This window comes from Miniopterus schreibersii (genome assembly GCF_964146895.1).
Source record: "Miniopterus schreibersii genome assembly, chromosome: 13".
Lineage (NCBI taxonomy): Eukaryota > Metazoa > Chordata > Mammalia > Chiroptera > Miniopteridae > Miniopterus > Miniopterus schreibersii.
Genome location: NC_138113.1, coordinates 41,499,204 through 41,517,974, shown reverse-complemented (window position 1 = coordinate 41,517,974; position 18,771 = coordinate 41,499,204). Strand labels below are relative to the sequence as shown.

General features: G+C 42.7%; 1 protein-coding gene across 1 annotated transcript; it reads right to left on the bottom strand.

Moving 5' to 3' along the window:
- Positions 1-9,986: 9,986 nt before the first annotated feature.
- Positions 9,987-18,513, bottom strand: LOC308566251 (uncharacterized protein C2orf78; the record flags this gene model as incomplete). Its single annotated transcript, XM_081156422.1, is given in 7 exon segments — positions 9,987-12,294; positions 12,298-12,338; positions 12,556-12,668; positions 12,670-14,041; positions 14,906-15,498; positions 15,500-15,608; positions 18,432-18,513. Coding segments are annotated over 7 exon segments (2,676 nt in total). The 3' UTR covers positions 9,987-11,928.
- Positions 18,514-18,771: the final 258 nt, after the last annotated feature.

The window sequence follows — 18,771 nt, the reverse complement described above, 5'->3', positions numbered from 1 at the left end:
GTGGTCTTTTCAGTGTCTGGTGTTTCCCAAAACAGACTCTTCCCATTAGAAGCAAATACCAAGGAGCTGGGAGCCAGCTGACTGCAAACCTTTCCTGTTCCAGTGTTTGGTTGCAGTTGGTCTGCCCATAACTTGCAACCTCTGGTTCCAGGGCCACATAAGCATGCTGCCATCCTGCTCTTTTATATATGAGGGGCAGTCACCATATTATCTTTTTTCCTTCTCACATAACATGTATCCAGTGTGGCAGTTACTGCAGCCTCCTCCCCCGTTGCAAACAGCCACTGTAGAATTTTTGGCCTCAGAGTTCTCTGCCTGCCGTACTTGGGTGAAAGGCCAGGGAAAAATGAAAAGGCGAATAGTTAGAGAAAGACAGGACATTCATGGAGAGCCAGGAATAGATAAGAATTAATAAATAATACAAGAATACAAGGATAATCTCTGTTTCATGTACTCACAACTGTAAGCCTACATTTGCCCCACTGGTATATGGATTAAGCTGGTTTTGGGGAGGAAATCTGTGCATCTAATCATTTTTCTTGATGGTAAGCTTTTAGGGGTGCCCAGATCAGTCTTCCTGGAGCCTTTTTACTGCCAGTGAGTAGGAGTGTATGACACAAGATGCCAAGAGCCCATAAGAGGGCAGCTCATAGATGGAATCTCCAAAGAGACATATTTCATTTATAGGCCCACTTTTCTTTTTATGAGATATGAGTTTTTCCAAAGATGGGGGATGATGCTTATCTGAGAAGAAACACAGTGAGTGGTGTTGCAGTTAGAGATATGGCTTAAACTTTTAAATTTTTTTCAAGGTTCCCCCCTAAGCTTCATATCTCAGATCGCCAACTTCCATGATACTAGTATGTAACCTGAGGCTAACAGTATATGTTAAATACCTGCAAGCCAGACCAGTCTCTTTTCTTTCTGTGTTCCCATGGAAATCAAAAGAATCCATAGCTACTGCAGGATAAGATGGGTGGTGCAAGACTGGGGAAAGTGTGGTAAGATGAATTCTGGTAGTAGTAAAATGATTACATGTTAAAATATTCAGTTCCAACGTTCAGTTCTATCTAGACAAACTCTTTATTAGGCCTTTCCTGGTTCTCAGCCTCTATAACTATTTTCTCTCCATAGTTCCAGCCATTTAACTGTAGCTTTTGGGCTCAGCATCATCTTAACCGCTAAAAGAATATCAAATGCAGGGGGAGGAACATAAAGAAGTTTAGTCTGACAGTCTGAAACTTATCATCAAGCTCTATCCTGACCTGAAGTCCTCTTTTTGCAGTCAGGGTATTGTCTTGTCCCATAGATCCACTTCCTGCATTTTGTACCCATTGGGATAAGTAGGACTTTTCTTGATGAAACATACCCAGTCCATGTATCCCTGGATGCTTTGTTACTGTCACTTTAATTTAAAGGCTGGAATCCCTCCAACCCCTGCCTGGTACTTGGGACTTTCCCAAATACTGCTAGATATTACGGTGTCAACTACTTAGCTGTCTGGGTGCTCCAAATATCCTTTGCTCCTATGTTCTCCATTCCAGTGTACTGCATACCTATTGATGCATTATTTCACCTCATGTGGGATTCACTCCCATCCAAAGGCTTTACTCTTTGCTAGTTCCCATACTTTCTGGAAACCCTATTGAGCCTAGGTCTGGATTTTCTTGTATCAGCTATTAACTGAGTTTGTTCCCACCTCAAGCTTGTGTCTTTTAGTGAATTGGAATTACAAGACCAATGTTGTTTTTCTAGTTTCTGATAGATATATGTCACATTTTGTATATTGTCAATCTATGGATATTTGTACCAATAATACTTTTTGGCCACTACATTCTTATTGTATATATTTTTAATAAATTGCAAATGAATATGTTATGCTTTGGTACCAAATTTGAACGTGGCTAATTGTACATTTGCAAACTGTGCTGTGCTAATTTACATATCTTTTTCAAATAGCAATTTACTAATATTAACCTATTTTTAATTATGTGGAAATTTTCAGAATTGTAAATGCTGGTGGATATAAACTTGGTTAGAATATGATTTTCCCAGAAATGTTAAAACTAGTGATCTTTTTACCCATTCATTCATTCATTCATTCATTCATTCATTCATTCATTCATTCAATAACTCACCCTTCTGATTCTCAGTTTACCGAGACCTCCAATGGTTGTGAACATTAGTAACAGTCTATATAAGGTACTTTCAGAAACTAGAAACTAAAAACTAAAAAAGCAAAATACGTTTGCTCTTTTAATTATCTACAATTTAACCTGGAATTTGGTATTTTAATCTGCCTTCAGACCTACTCTAGGACATGCAGTCCTTTGCTGTTTTACTCGTAGCTGAATTGAAGAGTTTTCTAACCGATCAGATCTCTATGCCTGATAGTGTGTGGAAATCTTAGATTTGAGCTCCACTCTCGTCTCTCTCAGTTATTTTTTTGGCACTAAAAAAAATGTAAATACATACTTCCAGGCCCCTTATAGGAACCCAATAAAAATTTCACCGTGAGAGTGTAGGTTAACACAATACTTTTCGAGAGTAATTAAAAAGTGTCCTTCAAAATTTTAAGTTTGCATATCCTTCATACCAGAAATTCTACTTATAGGAATTTGATATGGTTGTATACATGTTTATGATGTTCACATTGCAGCCTGCCTGTAACAGAGGAGAAAAAGCTGCAACCAACCGGAAGTCCATCAGTATTGGTCTGGTTATATAAATAATGGTGCATGCTATCAGAGAAATACTATGCAGCCATTAAAAACAATAGAACTGATGTACACATAAAATTAGTGGGAAAATTATAAAATTTTGTAGCTATATTGTAGAATATATATAGTATGCTTTTTTTCTATAAAATAAAGGACATCCATATATGTACAAAAAATTTTTATATACACTGTACAATAAGTGTGAATGGAAGCACTTGGAAAATATCTGGGCGGGCCTCACTAGGGACTGGGGGAGTGGGACTTAACTTTTCATTCCTCGTGCTGTGGTGTTGAACTCTGCAGGGCATGTGCGTGAACTCATGGCCCTGTGCTACCGGCCGCCAGCTGAGGGGGGCGCCACAGCACTAGAGTCCTGTTCCCTGATCGCGCTTTTCAGTCAGCCCGCCGGTGACGTCATCACGACGGGCGGCGGCGCGTGCGCATTAGCAAGGAGCCGGGTGGGAGGTAGAGCTGCGTAGGTTGCTGTGTAGGATCCTCGGGTGGAGGAGCTTGTTTTGGCTCCCACAGAGTTGGAATGGCTGCTTTGGCGCTCTTAGCGTTGGGTGGGCGGTGTTTCGGGGCGCACATGAGCCAATGGCACTGTGCCCGCGGCGGCTGGGGCCGGGGACGCATCTTTTCTGGGCGTTCGTCGGCCGGGAGGAAGGGCGGGATCCACTTCCTGGTAAAGGTAACCTGCCTTGGCCCCCGGGCGTGGCCCTTGCTAGTCTTAGCTCCAAGGCCTGGGCTTGCTCTCTCCTAGTCTCTGCGGGTCCGCGGAGCCGCGCCCTGGGCCCCTCCGCCCCTTGCTGTGAGGCACCGACCCTCTCGGTGCTCCGCCCACAGGAGCAGAGGGGGACTGTCCGTGCTCTTATGCTTTCTCCCATCCTTTTATTTTTATTTTTAATTTTTATTTATTTATTTATTTTAATATATCTTTATTGATTTCAGAGAGGAAAGGAGAGGGGGAGAGAGAGAAACATCAATGATGAGAGTTTGTCATTGACCGGCTGCCTCCTGCACGCCCCCTACTGGGGATCGAGCCCGCAACCCGCGCATGTGCCCTGACCGGGAATCGAACCACCTTCGCCTGGATCCTAGGTCTACGCTCAACCGCTGAGCCACGCCCAGCTAGGCTATTTTTATTTTTTAAATATTTGTTTATCTTATTGATTTTTAGACATTAGAAAGGGGGATAGAGAAAGAGGGAGAGAGAACCATTTATTGGTTGCCTACGCACGAACCCTTACCGGAGATCGAACCTTAGACCCAGGCCTGCGCCCGGGCCCAACTTGAACCTGCCACCCCCCTTCTGCTGCAGGACACCACGCTCTCCAACCAACTGAGCCACACCGGTCAGGGCTTCTCCCATCCTTTTAAAAGGGAGGCTCTGACCATGGCCCCTGGAGTAAAATGCAGAGGGCCTGCTTTTTAACATGGGACTTCAGTTTTGGGGACCCATTAATTACCAAAATAGTCTCCCTTCCTGAACTAGTGTTATTTTGGCACAGGAGTAGAAAAAACTACCAGTACCTTTGAACTTTTGACTGAAAAAGTTGCTTTGACTTGTTTCCAGGAATGACAAAGGACATACTGTTGCTTCCTAACAGACCTCATTTGAGAGATCTTTTTCTGTAAGTCCAAATGATTAATGTTGAGACTTTGCTTATATGTGCAGTGAACACTTTTATTCCTCCAGACCTTCCTTTCCTCCACCTGCTACCTCATTAAGTCCCCTTCATTGTATCTCCCGAAAATATTTTGAATCAGTTTCTCTCTGTCAGCAGCCTAATACAGAACTTGCCTGATCGATTACAGTTAGGTCCTCACTAGTGTACCTATATCCATCCACTCTTGTTTCAATCCATTCTTCACATAAATCTTTTTAGTAGGCAAATTAGAACATTGCTCATAAACATCACTCAGAAACATTGTTTCAAGAGTAAAAAACTCTTTACCATGGCCTTTAAGACCCTATCCTGTCTAGCATCTGGTCTTCTTCTCCAGCCCCAACTTATGCCACTTTTTCCCTCACTTTCTATGCTTCAGATACACTGAATCAACCTTAGTTAATTCTAACTCATCTGACAGAAGTCAGCCAAATACTACTTTTCACTGTGACACTTAGCATTATTCAGTGAAGTTCACAGTCCCTTTTCTATCAGGTTTTCTTTTTACAATATGAACTCTAAGTTCCCAACTGATCGAATTTGATGGCATCAGTTGTATGGGGACTATAAATAATTGTGAAGTGAAAGAATTGAGTTTAAACTGTGTCAGTTGACAAGTATGTATATGCCATCATAGTATTTAGGGTGGGGCTAGGTTTCATCAGGGATACAGAAGTTCTGGCCATCTCTGGTGTTAGATATACCTCATTTGTTGAGACCTTTGCATTGTTTTGTTGCCTTGTATCTGTTTTCAAGATAGGGAAACAGGAAGAAGGGAAGGACAGGGAACTAGGCAGGGTTGAATAAGTGGAGCAGCAAAATGCTAAGCAGAGAGTAAAGGGGATGGAGGAATCTTCAGTCTGTGCAAGGGAAAAGGCTCCGAAAATTTGGCTAACAAAAAATGTATTAACAGGCGAAAAATCTCCCAGTTGGACAGAGGATGCCTGGGACTCATTTCATTGCTTGCAATGATCATTTGAGAAAGGTAAGCAAAAATTAATTCAGTATTCTTTCAGAAATCTGAATTCAACGTGTAGAATACTGATTCTCAATCCTGTCACACTCCATTTTCTTTTTTTTATAGCACATACTTTGTATTTCACCCTTTGCTATCCTGAAATCAAATTCATAGATAAAGCAACCTACCTCCATACTTGATTTTAAAGGAAAAAATGAGGGTAATGCTCTATATTACAAATTATTATTTATATTACAAATAAAATATTATTTATATTACAAATCAAATTTGTAATAAAGTAATGTGTATTTGTATTTCAATATTTAAATATTTAGGCATGACTATACTAGAAATAAAGAAATAGTCATTTACTTGCACCTTGCATACAAAAAACTGCAAATGCTGACTCAGTTAGGTGGGTCATATTGCCTCAGTGGTAGGAGTTTCCATGACAGTAAACAGCTCTTAGCAGATTTTCAAATAAAACCCAGTTCATTCTTTATTTGGTTAATAAGGTGATTACTGTCCTGGAAAATTCACTGTACATTAAAACTGCAAAAAACCCTGTGTGTGTGTTTGTGAAGTGGAGTTAGTTTCTAAGGCTTAGGTAATTGTGAAAAGTTTTTTCACCTATATGACTGTTGAGTAGGACGTTCAAGAGCTATTCAGGTATGAGACCCACTTGTAGGACTGTTCTCTGAATTGGACAAGATGTCTAGCGTCCGTGACTCGACCCACTAAATGCCAGTAGAAACATTTGTTCCCATCATCACAACCAAAAAATGCCCTGGGTCAGCAAGTTTAGGATTTCAGCATGGAAATTCTGAAAATTGTTTTTGTTTGACCTAAGAAAGGAATAGGTGGGGAAAGCATTTGACCTATATAAAAAAGTTGAGAAGAGATTCCATGTCCCATTAACTGCTTAGCATAGCACGGATTAGTATCAGTAAAAGCTCACTTTGAATGCATTGGGAATTTATTTAATTTGTGACTGATAGGTAGGGGTTTCTTTTTTGACTTCTATGTCATTTCTCTGCATCTCTGGACTTAAATATTAGTTATTTCATAAAGATAAACATAGGGTTCTTATTCACATCCACCAACACGAAGGATAGTGTTAGACATATGATAAATACTTAACAAATCTTTGTTGAGTGAACGGAGTCCCCACCCATATTTGCAGTTACCATGGATTTTCTCCTATATTCCTCATCCTCTCTGCAGTTTTTCTTACTCCTCAAGTCCCTACTCTGTGGCCTCTACAAGTGGATTCCTTGCCTAAAAGTATATCAGCAGGAGAGAAAACAAGAAGACTCGTTAGTTTCCTTTCCTCCACTTGCCTCTCAAGTTTTCTAAGTTGTCTCTTTTGCTGCTATACCTCTGGAACACACAGATGGATCATGTGGGAGGTGTTAATTATTTTTAGTTGTAGAGGAAGCCAAACACCTTTGTTTGCTTAATAAAGTATTTCAGCATCATAACACCAAAAGCCTCGGTAGATATTTGATGAATTCTTGGGCAACTTGGCTTCATTTTGAAAGCCTCTTTCTTTGAAAATTTGTATCAGAATGTCTTATACTGCATGTGGTAGTTATTTTATCTGTTCAGTTTTATATGTGAACATGTTGAACCTGACCTTAATGAAATGCTCTAACTCAGCTACTCCCCATCTATGTCTATTTAGCTCAGCCAAGTTGCTACCCTTCATCTAAGTGATGGCTCATACAGTTTTTCTCTGCCTGCCACATTTAACACAGATACAAGAGTTGTTGCTAAAAGGCTGGTCCTGGGGAACTGTTCCCCACGATACATCAGTAAGGCTCACTTGGAAGGAAATTGGAGCAAGACAGCTGGTGAGGCAAAAAAGAACAAGCAGTGGCAGGTATGGGGATCCAGCTAGTCTAGGGTTTCTAAGGAGTTCTTTGGAAGCAGTTTCTGAGGAGGACATTGCCAGCAGAAGTGCCATCATATAAACACTGCCACCTTCAAATACTTTTCTTTACCCGACTATTCCCTCTGTCCCCTTCCCCTTCTATTTCAGTTATCAGTGTGGCTTGTTAAAAACTAGGCTTCATTTGCTATCTTGTGTCTCATCTTTTCTTCAACACACTATGGTTCTGGCTTCTGTTCAAATCACACCATTGAAAGTCTTCTGGCTGAAGGGACCAGCAACTCCCTTTTTAAAAGGTCTTAGTGTAGTCCGGCTGGTGTGGCTCAGCGGTTGAGCACTGACCTGTGATCCAGGAGATCACTGTTTGATTCCTGGTCAGGGCACATGCCCGGGTTGCCAGCTTGATCCCCAGTGTGGGGAGTGCAGAAGGCAGCCGATCAATGACTCTCATCATTAATGTTTCTATTTCTTTCTCCTTCTCCCTCCCTCCCTTCCTCCTTTTTTTAAAAAAATATATCTTTATTGATTTCAGAGAGAGGGAGAGAGAGAGAGACATAGAAACATCACTGATGAGAGAGTCATTGATCGAGCCCACAACCTGGGCATGTGCCCTGACTGGGAATCGAACCCCGATCACCTGGATTCTAGGTCGACGCTCAACGGCTGAGCCATGCCCGGCCGGGCCCTCCCTCCTTTTGAAAACAATAAAGTTATATTTGAAAAAAAAAAAAAGTATAAAAATAAAAGGTCTTAGTGTTCTATTTAAGCTTTTAAAATTTATTTTTATTTAAAAACTCATATGAGTAGTTTAATATTCAAATAGTTCTACCAAGATTACCATGAAAAAGAATAGTCCTCACCCACCACACAGTAGTTTTCTGAGCTGCTACTGAAGGGTGAGATGATCAGAAGTGTGTAGTAGTCAGTTCCCATGGTGGGGAGCCTTGATTAATGGGACACAAAATTCAGGAGGAGCCTGCCAGGCTAATTCCCCCTCCTTTTCCCCTTCTGTGGGCTACTCTCAGGCACGGGTTTTCCTTTCCAGCCTTCCAGAGAAAGTCCAGCCAGCTGAGTGAACACACATGCCAAACCAGCCCTGTGCCTCGGTTCCAGCTCCATGTGAAGTCCGCCAGTGAGGTGATCCATTGTGTCTAAATGCTTTGCATCTTTCCTTGCTTCCCTTTCCTGCTTTCCTCACCTGCATCTCCCCAGTAAACCACCAGCACTTTAATCCTTGCTTCAGGCTCTGATTTCCAGAGGTTTTGTTAATCTGTCAGAGTCATAGTTCTGAGTCATAGCTCTTTCCTGATTTGACATTGAGATGCTACACATATTTACACCATTTAGGAATTCAGAAATGTCAGTTACATCCACGGTAGCAGTTTTTTAAGAAGTACAGGTTATTTGCCCCACCACGTGTATATGGAGTAAGCTGCTATAGTTGAGAGTTAAGTAGTTGAGAAAGAAGCAACCTGGCCCACAAAGACTAAAGTATTTACTGTCTGGCTCTTTATAGAAAACTTTTCTGACCCCTAGTGTATGTGGGGTCTTATAAGCTATTATAGGAATGTTGGCTTTGGCTCTGAGAAAAATGAGGAGCCCTGGGAGGGATTGAGCAGAAGGGCAAACAGGATCTGACTTACGTTTTGAAAGGATCGTTATGGTGGCTGTGTTGGCAAATTTTAGAGAGGCCAGGGTGGGAGCAGGTAAGCCAGTTAGGACTGTGGTTCACAAGGTACACTGGAGTGCCCCCTGGACACCACAGCAAACTCACCAGGTGTAGCAGGGTATTTTAAATTTTTGAAGGATTTACAGCAGTACTTGACATCTGTTAGGTACTGAGTCAGCTTCTACCTGGTGGGGAGTCCAAGTGTCAACATTAGGTCATGCTATATTCCTTTCAATGTTGTCATATCTTTGTGAAGCTGGGTTTTTGACAGTAGCTCTAATAAAGAGCAAGCACAATTTGGAAATCAGCGTGGTTCAGGAAATGATGCTTGCAGTATCTGATTTAATTCCAAGATTTGAGATGTTGCACAGTGCCCGACAGTCACACATCAGCAAGTAACTGTGGTTGTTTCAAAGTACAATAAGAATATTTTTCTTTTAATTCATGTGTATTATTTTTCAAATGTCTACTTAGTTGTTGTGTCATTGTATTATTGTACAATGTATTGCTTCATTGGAGCATTTTCCTGAGGCTGCTCTAACAAAAGACCACAACTGGGTGGCTTAGAAAATGCAGAAATACATTTTTTTTATAGTTCTGGAGATGGGAAGTTTGAAATCAGTGTCACTGGGACAAATTAAGGTGTCAGCAGGACTACACCTTCTGGAGGCTCTTGAGGGAGGTTTGGTTCCTTGCCTCTTCCAGCCTCTGCTGGCTGCGGGAAGTGCTTGGCTGGTGGCTTTGCCTCCATGGTCACATCACCTTCTCCTCTTCTGTCTGCATCAGATCTCCTTGTGCCTCCATTTGATAGGGACACATGGGTTGCATTTATGGCTCAGCTCACCCTGATAATCCGGGCTAACCTTCCCACCTGAAGACCCTTCATTTAATCACTTATGCAGAGACCCTTTTCTGAAAAAAATAGTAATATTTACAGATTTCAGGGATTAGCACCTGATCTCTTTGGCTGGCCATTATCCAGCCTACTACAGGCATCAGTATTTATTAAATTGTTGGCACCAAACTACTTAATAAATGGGACTATTGTTTTTTATTTTATTTTATTTTTGCCTAGAGGTAAGATACCAAGTGTTGTGTAAATCTACAAAGTTTGGGAAACTCTGAGCTAGGAGGCCATCCCAGTAATCCAGGCAGGAAATGATGGAGACTTGGTCTGGATTAGAAATGGAGGAAAGCGGTCAAAGGTGGACAAGTTTTTGATACAGTTTGAAGGTAAGGCAGATGGAATTTGCTGATGTTCTGGATGTGTGGTTGGGGGAGAGAGGAGTCCAAGGATTTCAAAGGTTCCTGGACTGAGCAACTAGAAAAATTATATTACCATGAATGGAGATGAAGGAAACTGTGCATGGACCAGTTTTTTGTAGTGTGTGTGTGTGTGTGTGTGTGTGTGTGTGTGTGTGTGTCTGGGGAGGAGGCAGATGGGAGATGCTGTTTTGTGCATGTTTAGAAAAGAAGACAAAGAGAGAGGAATGAAGAAAGGAAAAGGTACACACATATCTGACCAGCGGCTGTGTACAGACCCTCCACCTGCCCCCAAGCTTGGTCCGCCTCTCAGGGTGGCCAGATGGCGCTCTGCCCCCGAGCTGGTTAGGTCGCTGTGCTTTGTCTCCTTATTCAAAATGGTCTGAGCCAATAGAGACGTGAGGTGCTATGTTGGACAGGAGACCCACAAAGCCTTGTCTGGCGGGCTAGACAATGGTGATGGTTGCATGAGTTTGTGAATGTACTAAATGTCACTGAATTTACAGTTTAAAAAAGTGAATTTTATAGTATGTAAAGTATATCTCAAAAAACTTTTTATAATGCAAATCACTAATTTACCCATGATGGTGATTCCCATCTCTCTCCTTCCCCTATTCCATTCCCTTTCATGCCCCCCCACTCCCCCCCACCCTCACTTCCTCCAGCTTCTCCCCCCCCCCCGCCAGGCCTTCCAAGGAGCCCCTTTGAACTGACTCCTGCATCCTACAGCTGTTCCAGTGATGACCCAGTGCACACATGATCCTGTTGTTCTTGCTCGTGGGAATGGACTCTTCCAATGGATTTTTCTCATGGGTTTGGCTTGATGGCGGTGTTTAGACAAGGTAGCACACATGGCCCTGGTCATGGAGGAGGCCCCTTAAGTTAATACTTATAACGGCTTCTCCTCAAGTTTGACCTCATCTACAACTAACCTCCAGGTGCTGTGCTCTGAAAGCCAGGCTGGCCACCTAGAGACACTTGCAAATACTGAGGACTTCGGAGACAGACCTCCAATTGAGACTTTCCTCCACCACATGCAGTGTGACCTCAGCACATTGCTGAACCTCAGGACTGAAGTGGCTCAGTGATACTCGCCTTGTGTGATGTTGTAATGTTGTGAGGTTAAATGAAGTAATGCATTAGTGGACCTGGTTCATAGGTGTTGAGTAAATGGTGATTTAAATCCCACGCCCTTGTCTGGGTAGGCCCCCTACTGCAGCAGTTCACTTGACTAGGCCCCTGTTATCAGCTGCCCTCAGGATAACTTTAAACCCTTGTCAGTCGTCTGGTAGATTCCCCTGATTTGTACTCACCTTCCGCAACTACAATCCTACCTGGTGAAGGCAACCCAAACCTTTTGGAATCTGTTTTCTAAAATAGTTACCTGGTGGTCATGAGACATAAGACCAGCCTCCACGAGAGACATTTTCCATTTTCCCTTTGGGCCTTTCTTGCCATAGACAAAATTCCTTCCTTTTTCCTCAGTCTTACACCTTGTCCCTCATTCACCCAACTTCCAATTTCTTGTTTTCATGCAGCTTCTGATCCCCACCCCACCAAAGAAAAACCACAGTTAACAGCATCTCAAACCTCAAAAGGCTTCTTTATTATTCATCTATTAATTCTATTACATTTATTTATTCATTTTTATTAAGCTTTAAAACATATCAGAATAGAGAAATTTGTATCTATGGGAAAACAGCAGGTATCCAGAGTGGCAACAACAATCCCAGCATCTCTTATATTGCATAGTCGCAATATCAAGAAATTTCCATTTCTTTTTCCCTCTCAGTGAAAGACTGCGCTTTCTCCAAAGAGCATTTGGCAGAATTCTCATGCTGTAGTTGAGCCTTTCTCTTTATGGTCTCCTGCTCTGACCTCTGCTCGTTTGTGATGAGTGTTGACATGACTGGCCCAGGAACATCGGGTTTCCTCCATGGAAGGGGTTTGTGGGCAGAATCTTGGAGTAGATACTGGTTTTGAGGCTTGGGTGAGGTCCAGGGCTTTGTCACAGCCATGCGAAAAGGTTCCCACTGGAAAGAAGTGCAAGTAGATGTTTTGTAGGGTGGAGGCCTAGAAGCAGCGGACTGAGGGTCACTAGACCCGTTAGGGTTGGTCCAACCTAGTCAGGTTGGGTTGGTTGAAATTTGCTGAGCTGGTCTGGCAGGACCTGTCAAAGATGCAAGAGTTGGCTGGGATAAATTTACTGTAGTATGTTGAGCTGACTTAGAACTGGGCTAGGCGGGGTTGGTTGAAATTGGCCGAGCTGGTCTGGCAGGACCTGTCAAAGATGCAGGAGTTGGCTGGGATGAATTGACTGCAGTAGGTTGAGCTGAGTTAGAACCAGGTCAGGCAGGGTTGGTTGAAATTGGCCGAGCTGGTCTGACAGGACCCTGTCATAGATGCAGGAGTTGGCTGTGATGAATTTACTGCTGTAGGTTGGGCTGAGTTAGAACCAGACTGGGCAGGGTTATCCACAGCAGGCCAACATGATGCCATACTGTGGCCTGTGAGGAAGAGGTCGAGCTTGAGGCTTGTCCAAGGTTGGGAAAACCAAAGGTATCAACTTGACCTTCCCAGGAGGTGGCAGCTCATACTCAGATGGAGATGAACACTCTTTTTCAGCACTGCTCTCCACTTTCTGGCGTTTGACTTGAGTTTTCTCAGGACCTTTGCCCTCACGAGGGGTATCCAGCCATCGTTCCATAGCTAGGGGTGGCTGGGGGCCTTTGGGGTTTCTTGAGTTCCCCAAGGTCCGAGAGGAAGAGAGTTCAGTTTTCTTATCACTCTTCTTCCCCAGTGCATGAAAAACCTGCACAGACTCCAGCATGTGCATACCTAGGGAGCTCCGAGGCTTTTTGAAGGTCTCTTGGGTCAGCTCAGGTTGATTTTTCTTCCTCTTCATCTTGGGAATGGTTGGCTTCTCCTCTGCTTTTGCTTTGTTCCCTGACTGCTTACTCTCTCCAGCTTTCTTGGAGTTGTTTTCTTTGGTTCTTCTGGTCTTTTCCTGCCCATGGCTCTTAGTTTTGCTGATCTTGCTGGGGGCAGCTTTCTGAGGTTTGCTGTTAGAAAGCTTGGCCATGTTCTCAGGAGCCCTGTCACTGGCTGCAGCATTGCAAACAGCCACTTCTCCCAGGAACATGCAGTCTGGGCTCTCAGGCTTGATTTTGGCCTTAGGAGCACCACTGATTGGCTCAGAGGCTTTATGTTTGTTCTTCCCAGTTTGATCAGAGGGAGCCTTTATGCCACTTGACTTTTTCTGCACCTCGTTCAACTGGATGGATCTGGTGTCTTTGGTTTTGATCACCTTGGGACCTTTGGATTGATCGAGGTCATCCAAGGAATTTAAGACCTGTGGGAGTTGAATATCCTCCACCAGTGTAGCGATGTCTGCAAAACCATCATTAGATTCAGTCCCATTCCCAAGTGTGCCTTGGCCCTTAAGACTCAACCTATTCTTTCCCAGACCAGCATTTTCACAACCAGGCTGCTCCTCTTGGCCAAGGGGATCAATGCAGGCCAGGAGCTGGTGAATATCAGGGATTTCTAAAGGGAGTAGTGGAGGATCTTGGTTTTCTGTTGGGATCTGGTAGGCATCCAGAGGCTCTGAAAGCACAGTTTTAATATCATCCAAATTCTTATTTTCTTTCATTTCCTGACTTGGAGCTGGAGGCAGTGCCAGGAAAATACTAGGACTCTGGACTGGAGCTGCCGTTGCAATGTCCCCAAGCTCAGGTGGTGGGATACTCTCAAGGATCTGAATATTGCTGCTGCTGCAGGACTTGGGGAATTCTGGAGTCTGTGGGAGACAGAATGTTTGGCTTGAAGGTTGCAGTCCCAGGGAAGTCTCCATCCCCAGGGAAGTCTCCATCACTACAAAGGAATCAAGGGGAAGTCAGTCAGTCCCTGGTTAGTAAGGTGCTCCTGTGTCGCTAGCAATGCAACGATCATGCACCTTCCAACAATGGGAAAGGCATTCCTACTAGCTCATCTGAAGGATCATGGGCAGTGCCCTGTGCTAGGAGATAGGAGGCAACTGTTCTAGTTCTCACTGGTGATCATCTGATGTCATTTTCATGGTATTCTTTGTATTTCACAAGGTTGTGGTAAGTCAAATAAAAAGTAAAAGTGATTTTTTAAATGCTTCACAAGGCTAGCATCGTTCATACGGAATCCTCCTAATTCTCCCCACTTTCCTGAGGGAAGAAGAGCACTTCACACACACCAGGGACTAGGAGAAGGAATGGAGCTCTTCCTGCTGGAATCAATAAGCAAGGACAGATTCTTAGCCTGCTTGCTTTGGCCAAGATCTTGGAACACAAGGTCTTAAACCCTGGTGTAAACTAAGGACGTGAGGGAAAGTTAAACTGTCACTGTCACAATAAGAGTTTGAAATTCCTTCCAAGGAGAATAAGGCAGTAAATCAGGGAAGGGAGTTCATTACAGTGTGGTAGTATAGGGGGACTAATCAGACAGAGCACTGAAAAGTGTGGGAACCCTCAGTATGCTCTTGGGGTTCTCACACATGCAGCATACATGGCTGTTATAGTGTCTGCCTTTCCACCTCTATTAAGTTCTCACAAAGTCTGAAAATGGAGAGCACTGACTGTGGGCAGTAGTTATAGGATCACAGGACTTAAATCTTATGTGTGTGTGGACTTGCCACTTCCAGGTGTAGGTTGACCCCATATTTGAATGCTGACCCTATTTCTCTTCCCTCTTGCTGTTGGTACTCACCTTGAAAACTGGTGTCTGTGATGGGCTGAGCAGGCACAGAGTAGTAAATTGCAGAGGTCGAGGCTGGTGGCATCACATTTGTGGGCTGGACCTCCTTTAGCACCATGACCATTTCTGGTTGAGGGGCAGAGGCCCTGCTCTCTGTGTGAGACATAGAGCCATAGGATTGCAGGTAGGGACCCCGCTCTCCAGAGAGCAGAGGCCTCAGTGTGCCTTGATTATAGTAATACACCTGACTTCCTTCCTGGTAGGGAAGTGACAGGCTATGTCCCTGATTTGGAATCTGAGATGGTGCCCCCTGAACAAGGCTGGCAGAAAAGGATGGATACAGAGGGACCATGTTACCGGCATCTGTGGTTTTACTGTACTGGGATGTCATAGACATGGAAGAAACAGCTGTGTCCTGGTCAATGACAGTGAAGTCTCTGAGTGATGATGACTTCTTTTCAGTGCCTCCTGTGAGAGCCCACTCCAAAAGACCAGGATTGGAAGTAGCCAAAGTGGAGATCTGGCTCTGGCCAGTCACTCCAGACAACATAGTTGTGCTAGAATGTTGGTAAAGGTAGGCACTGCCCATTAGTGGTTGGAAAGACACTGGAGGAATTGCAGACACTTCCTGCTAGGGAGGCTGCATTGCTCACTGCAGGCAGAGAGAGCTGCAGAGACTCTGAAGCTCCAAGTAAAGGTGGATTTTGGAAATTCTCTGTAGGGGACAAAGAGGGTGATGAAGAACTCAGAGGTTGAAAACCACTCACTATGTTTATAGAATTGCATTAACTTAAGATCGGTCCTATCAGAAAGCCTCTAATACCGATACTCACTGAAGTATCAGAAATCAGTGTATGCTGGTTGTAAGTGCTGGAACAGTTTTTTACTTTTGTGTATGAACTGCCTGTGCTCCCAACTTGGGCGAAACTGTGCTTAAGGCCCAAGTGGTGTGGTGCATACATTGCTCTCTAGGCTAGAAGCTATCGCTCCCTGCCTTATGTTTCCCTTGAGCCTGCACTAGTATTGATTTCTATGCTCTTCCTTAGAATTGAAGCATTTTAGAACCAGGATTCTTTAGGGAAACCTCTGTTCTAACATTCTTACTTTATGAGTGAGGAAACAGACTCAGAGAGGTCAGATAGACCTGTTCAAGTTCTCCCATTCTGTCAGTATTATTTCCAGGTTACAAAACCTAAGCATCCTGACTTTCTTGCCAGGGCTCTGCTCTGAGCATTATTCTGCCCCAAACTGGGAGCAGTAGAGCTTCTAATATAGGGGTTCTATTGTCCATGAGAAAACAGTACAGCTCTTGCCTTTGTAATCTTCAAGACCCCATGTTGCCTGCACAGTTCACATGCTGTTCCCTAGAACTCGCACATGGTTCAGTGCAGGTGCTAAATTTAAAGGGTCATTCTTACTCTCTTGAAGCCTGTTTTCTGATCCTACCTCTAAATGACTATCTGAGAGAGAGTTTCTCAAGAAGTGCTTTTTGAAAGAAACACATTATTTAAACTCTTTGAGCTTTTGGTTACTGATCTATAAAGTTGTTACAATAACAGTTATAATTTTTACATGAATAAATGATATATTACATATACTTAATATGGGACAAGATTGAAGTTCTGGAAAGATAAAGAGAAAAGTCATGAACGACGTATCTCAGAACTGCAAGGAAATATATAGACATTAATGAAAATTGAGGCATGTAGCAAGCATCAAAACATAATGGACTAATGAGTGAAGTTCTGTTTCACACATGCAGTATTATAAGAGTGAATTTTGCCTATTCTATTTTCGTGAATACTATTAACCAAAAACAACCCACAATACACAGTGATTTTGAATGAATTCCTAGCAATACATGTGAACAGAGAAACTATATCAGTAAAAACTGCATAAAAAGCCATAAACGTGGATGTATACGCAGCCCCAAAATATATAGACAAATATTTCAGTAAAAATATAAAGCAGAGAGCAAAATATATGTAAAGGAATTCCATTATTCTGCTCATTCATGTTCTTCTGAATATTATCCAGCAAGTAACATATTAAGTCTAGTAGAAATACAGATTTCGGTTAATATAACCACATAACAAACAGTGAAGAACACTAAAAAAGTACCCTGAAAGTTTGTATATTTATCTTAAAGCCTAGATTATAATCTTCAACATCCAGGGAAGTGTTGTACCCAAAGCCCTAAAAAGCATCATTGCTGGTATTTAATTTAAAAATGTTTACTGTAGAGACCCCACAAAATTGTTTTTAGGTCAACTTGAAGTTAGAGATCTGGGGCTTCACTTTTCTTTTTTATCCTTTGGTAGCGAAGCTCTAAAACGAGATGATGGCTGCTTCTCAGTGCTCTCTGTGTTCAGGAGAAAATAACTAAAGATGACAAGCAGCTTTGACTTGGAACATACTTGTCACCCAAAGGAATTAGTCTTTCTGATTCAAGTTAGGATATGCCACTTTTTAAAATTTTATTTTTAATAGAGAAAGCATCTACATAGTTCAAAAGTCCAAATCAAGTGAAACACTGAATATTCTGTTTTCCTCCTGTCCCCTAGATAACCACCTTTATTAGTTTCTTGTTTATAGAAAACATTTCTAAAATACATTTTTAAATGTTTATACTCAAAAGTGTCAAGTGCCGCCCATGTTCAGAGAAGCAATAGAAAAACAGACAACTGAATATGACTTTTTTGATATGCTGCTTGGCCTAGTGATACCCTGTTCTGGCCTTACTTTCCTTTCTAGGCTATTAATGTAAGCATTTGCTAAAACCAATGTTATTATGCCCTACTCTGAGCACATTTCACCCTGCACTTTCTGTTTCAATTTAAAATCTTTGGTTCCCTTCAACATTCCATTGCAAACTACCTGTTTTGCTCTTGAGAGCTCTTCCGTGCTCTCCTCTTCATTCTTAGAGTTTCCCCTCCTTCATGCTTAGGTTTCTCCCTCCCTCTTGGTTCCTGTTGGCCTGTGCTGATGAAAACAATACTAAACTTTCTTACATTGAAATACTTGTCCCCCTATAGTCCAGTACTCTCCTTCCTCTCTCCCTATTTTCTCAGTTCACCTAGTGTGGATAGAAAACTCCAAAAACACGTGAATATTACTTTTTGAACAGCACTAAACTTAAAATCCTAATGTTGAAACATTAGTGGCGGGAGACTGTCTATATGTATAGCTAGTTTTCTACGTCACCTAGGTTTTCTCTGTTTCTGTTGAAACACTCTCCAGAAGTCTTGATTTCATTTTCTATATGGGTGTCCTTTAAGACTCAATATTAGAAAAGAAAGGGATTAGAGAGAACAACCAATCTGACATCCTAATGTAACAGGAAAAAACAGATTTTGTGAGAGAGTCAGTGACTTGTCCAAAGTCACACAGGTAGTAAATGTCAAAATCAAAACTGAAATGAGTCATCCAGATTTCTAGATCAATGCTTTTCCCCGCTGTTCTATGCTATTTTGACTCTACTGATAAATTTAGGGGCAAACAATATGTAATGAAAACCCTTAAAGGTCTCTTTCCTTACCTGACATGGTCAGAGAAGAGGAAGTATCAACTGTAGATGCAAGTGATGAGGGTGTCTGAGTGGCTGGAGCCAGAAAGTGCATGTGTCCAGTAGGAAGGATACTGGTCACACTGGTCACTGGTCAGTTGTGATGATCCAAATTTATTTACAGACACTCCATGGAAACCCCAGATTCTAACTGGTGGTGGCAGGTTTGGTAGGAGATTGATGTCACAAAGCAGGCAGTTTAAAGGGATGAGAGAGCCAATAGGGAGGTCAGGTTCCCAAGAAGAAGGCAGGATAGGATGGAGGGAGCAGTTGGGGAGCTAAACCATCACCTAAATGGTTGAGTTCTGGAGAC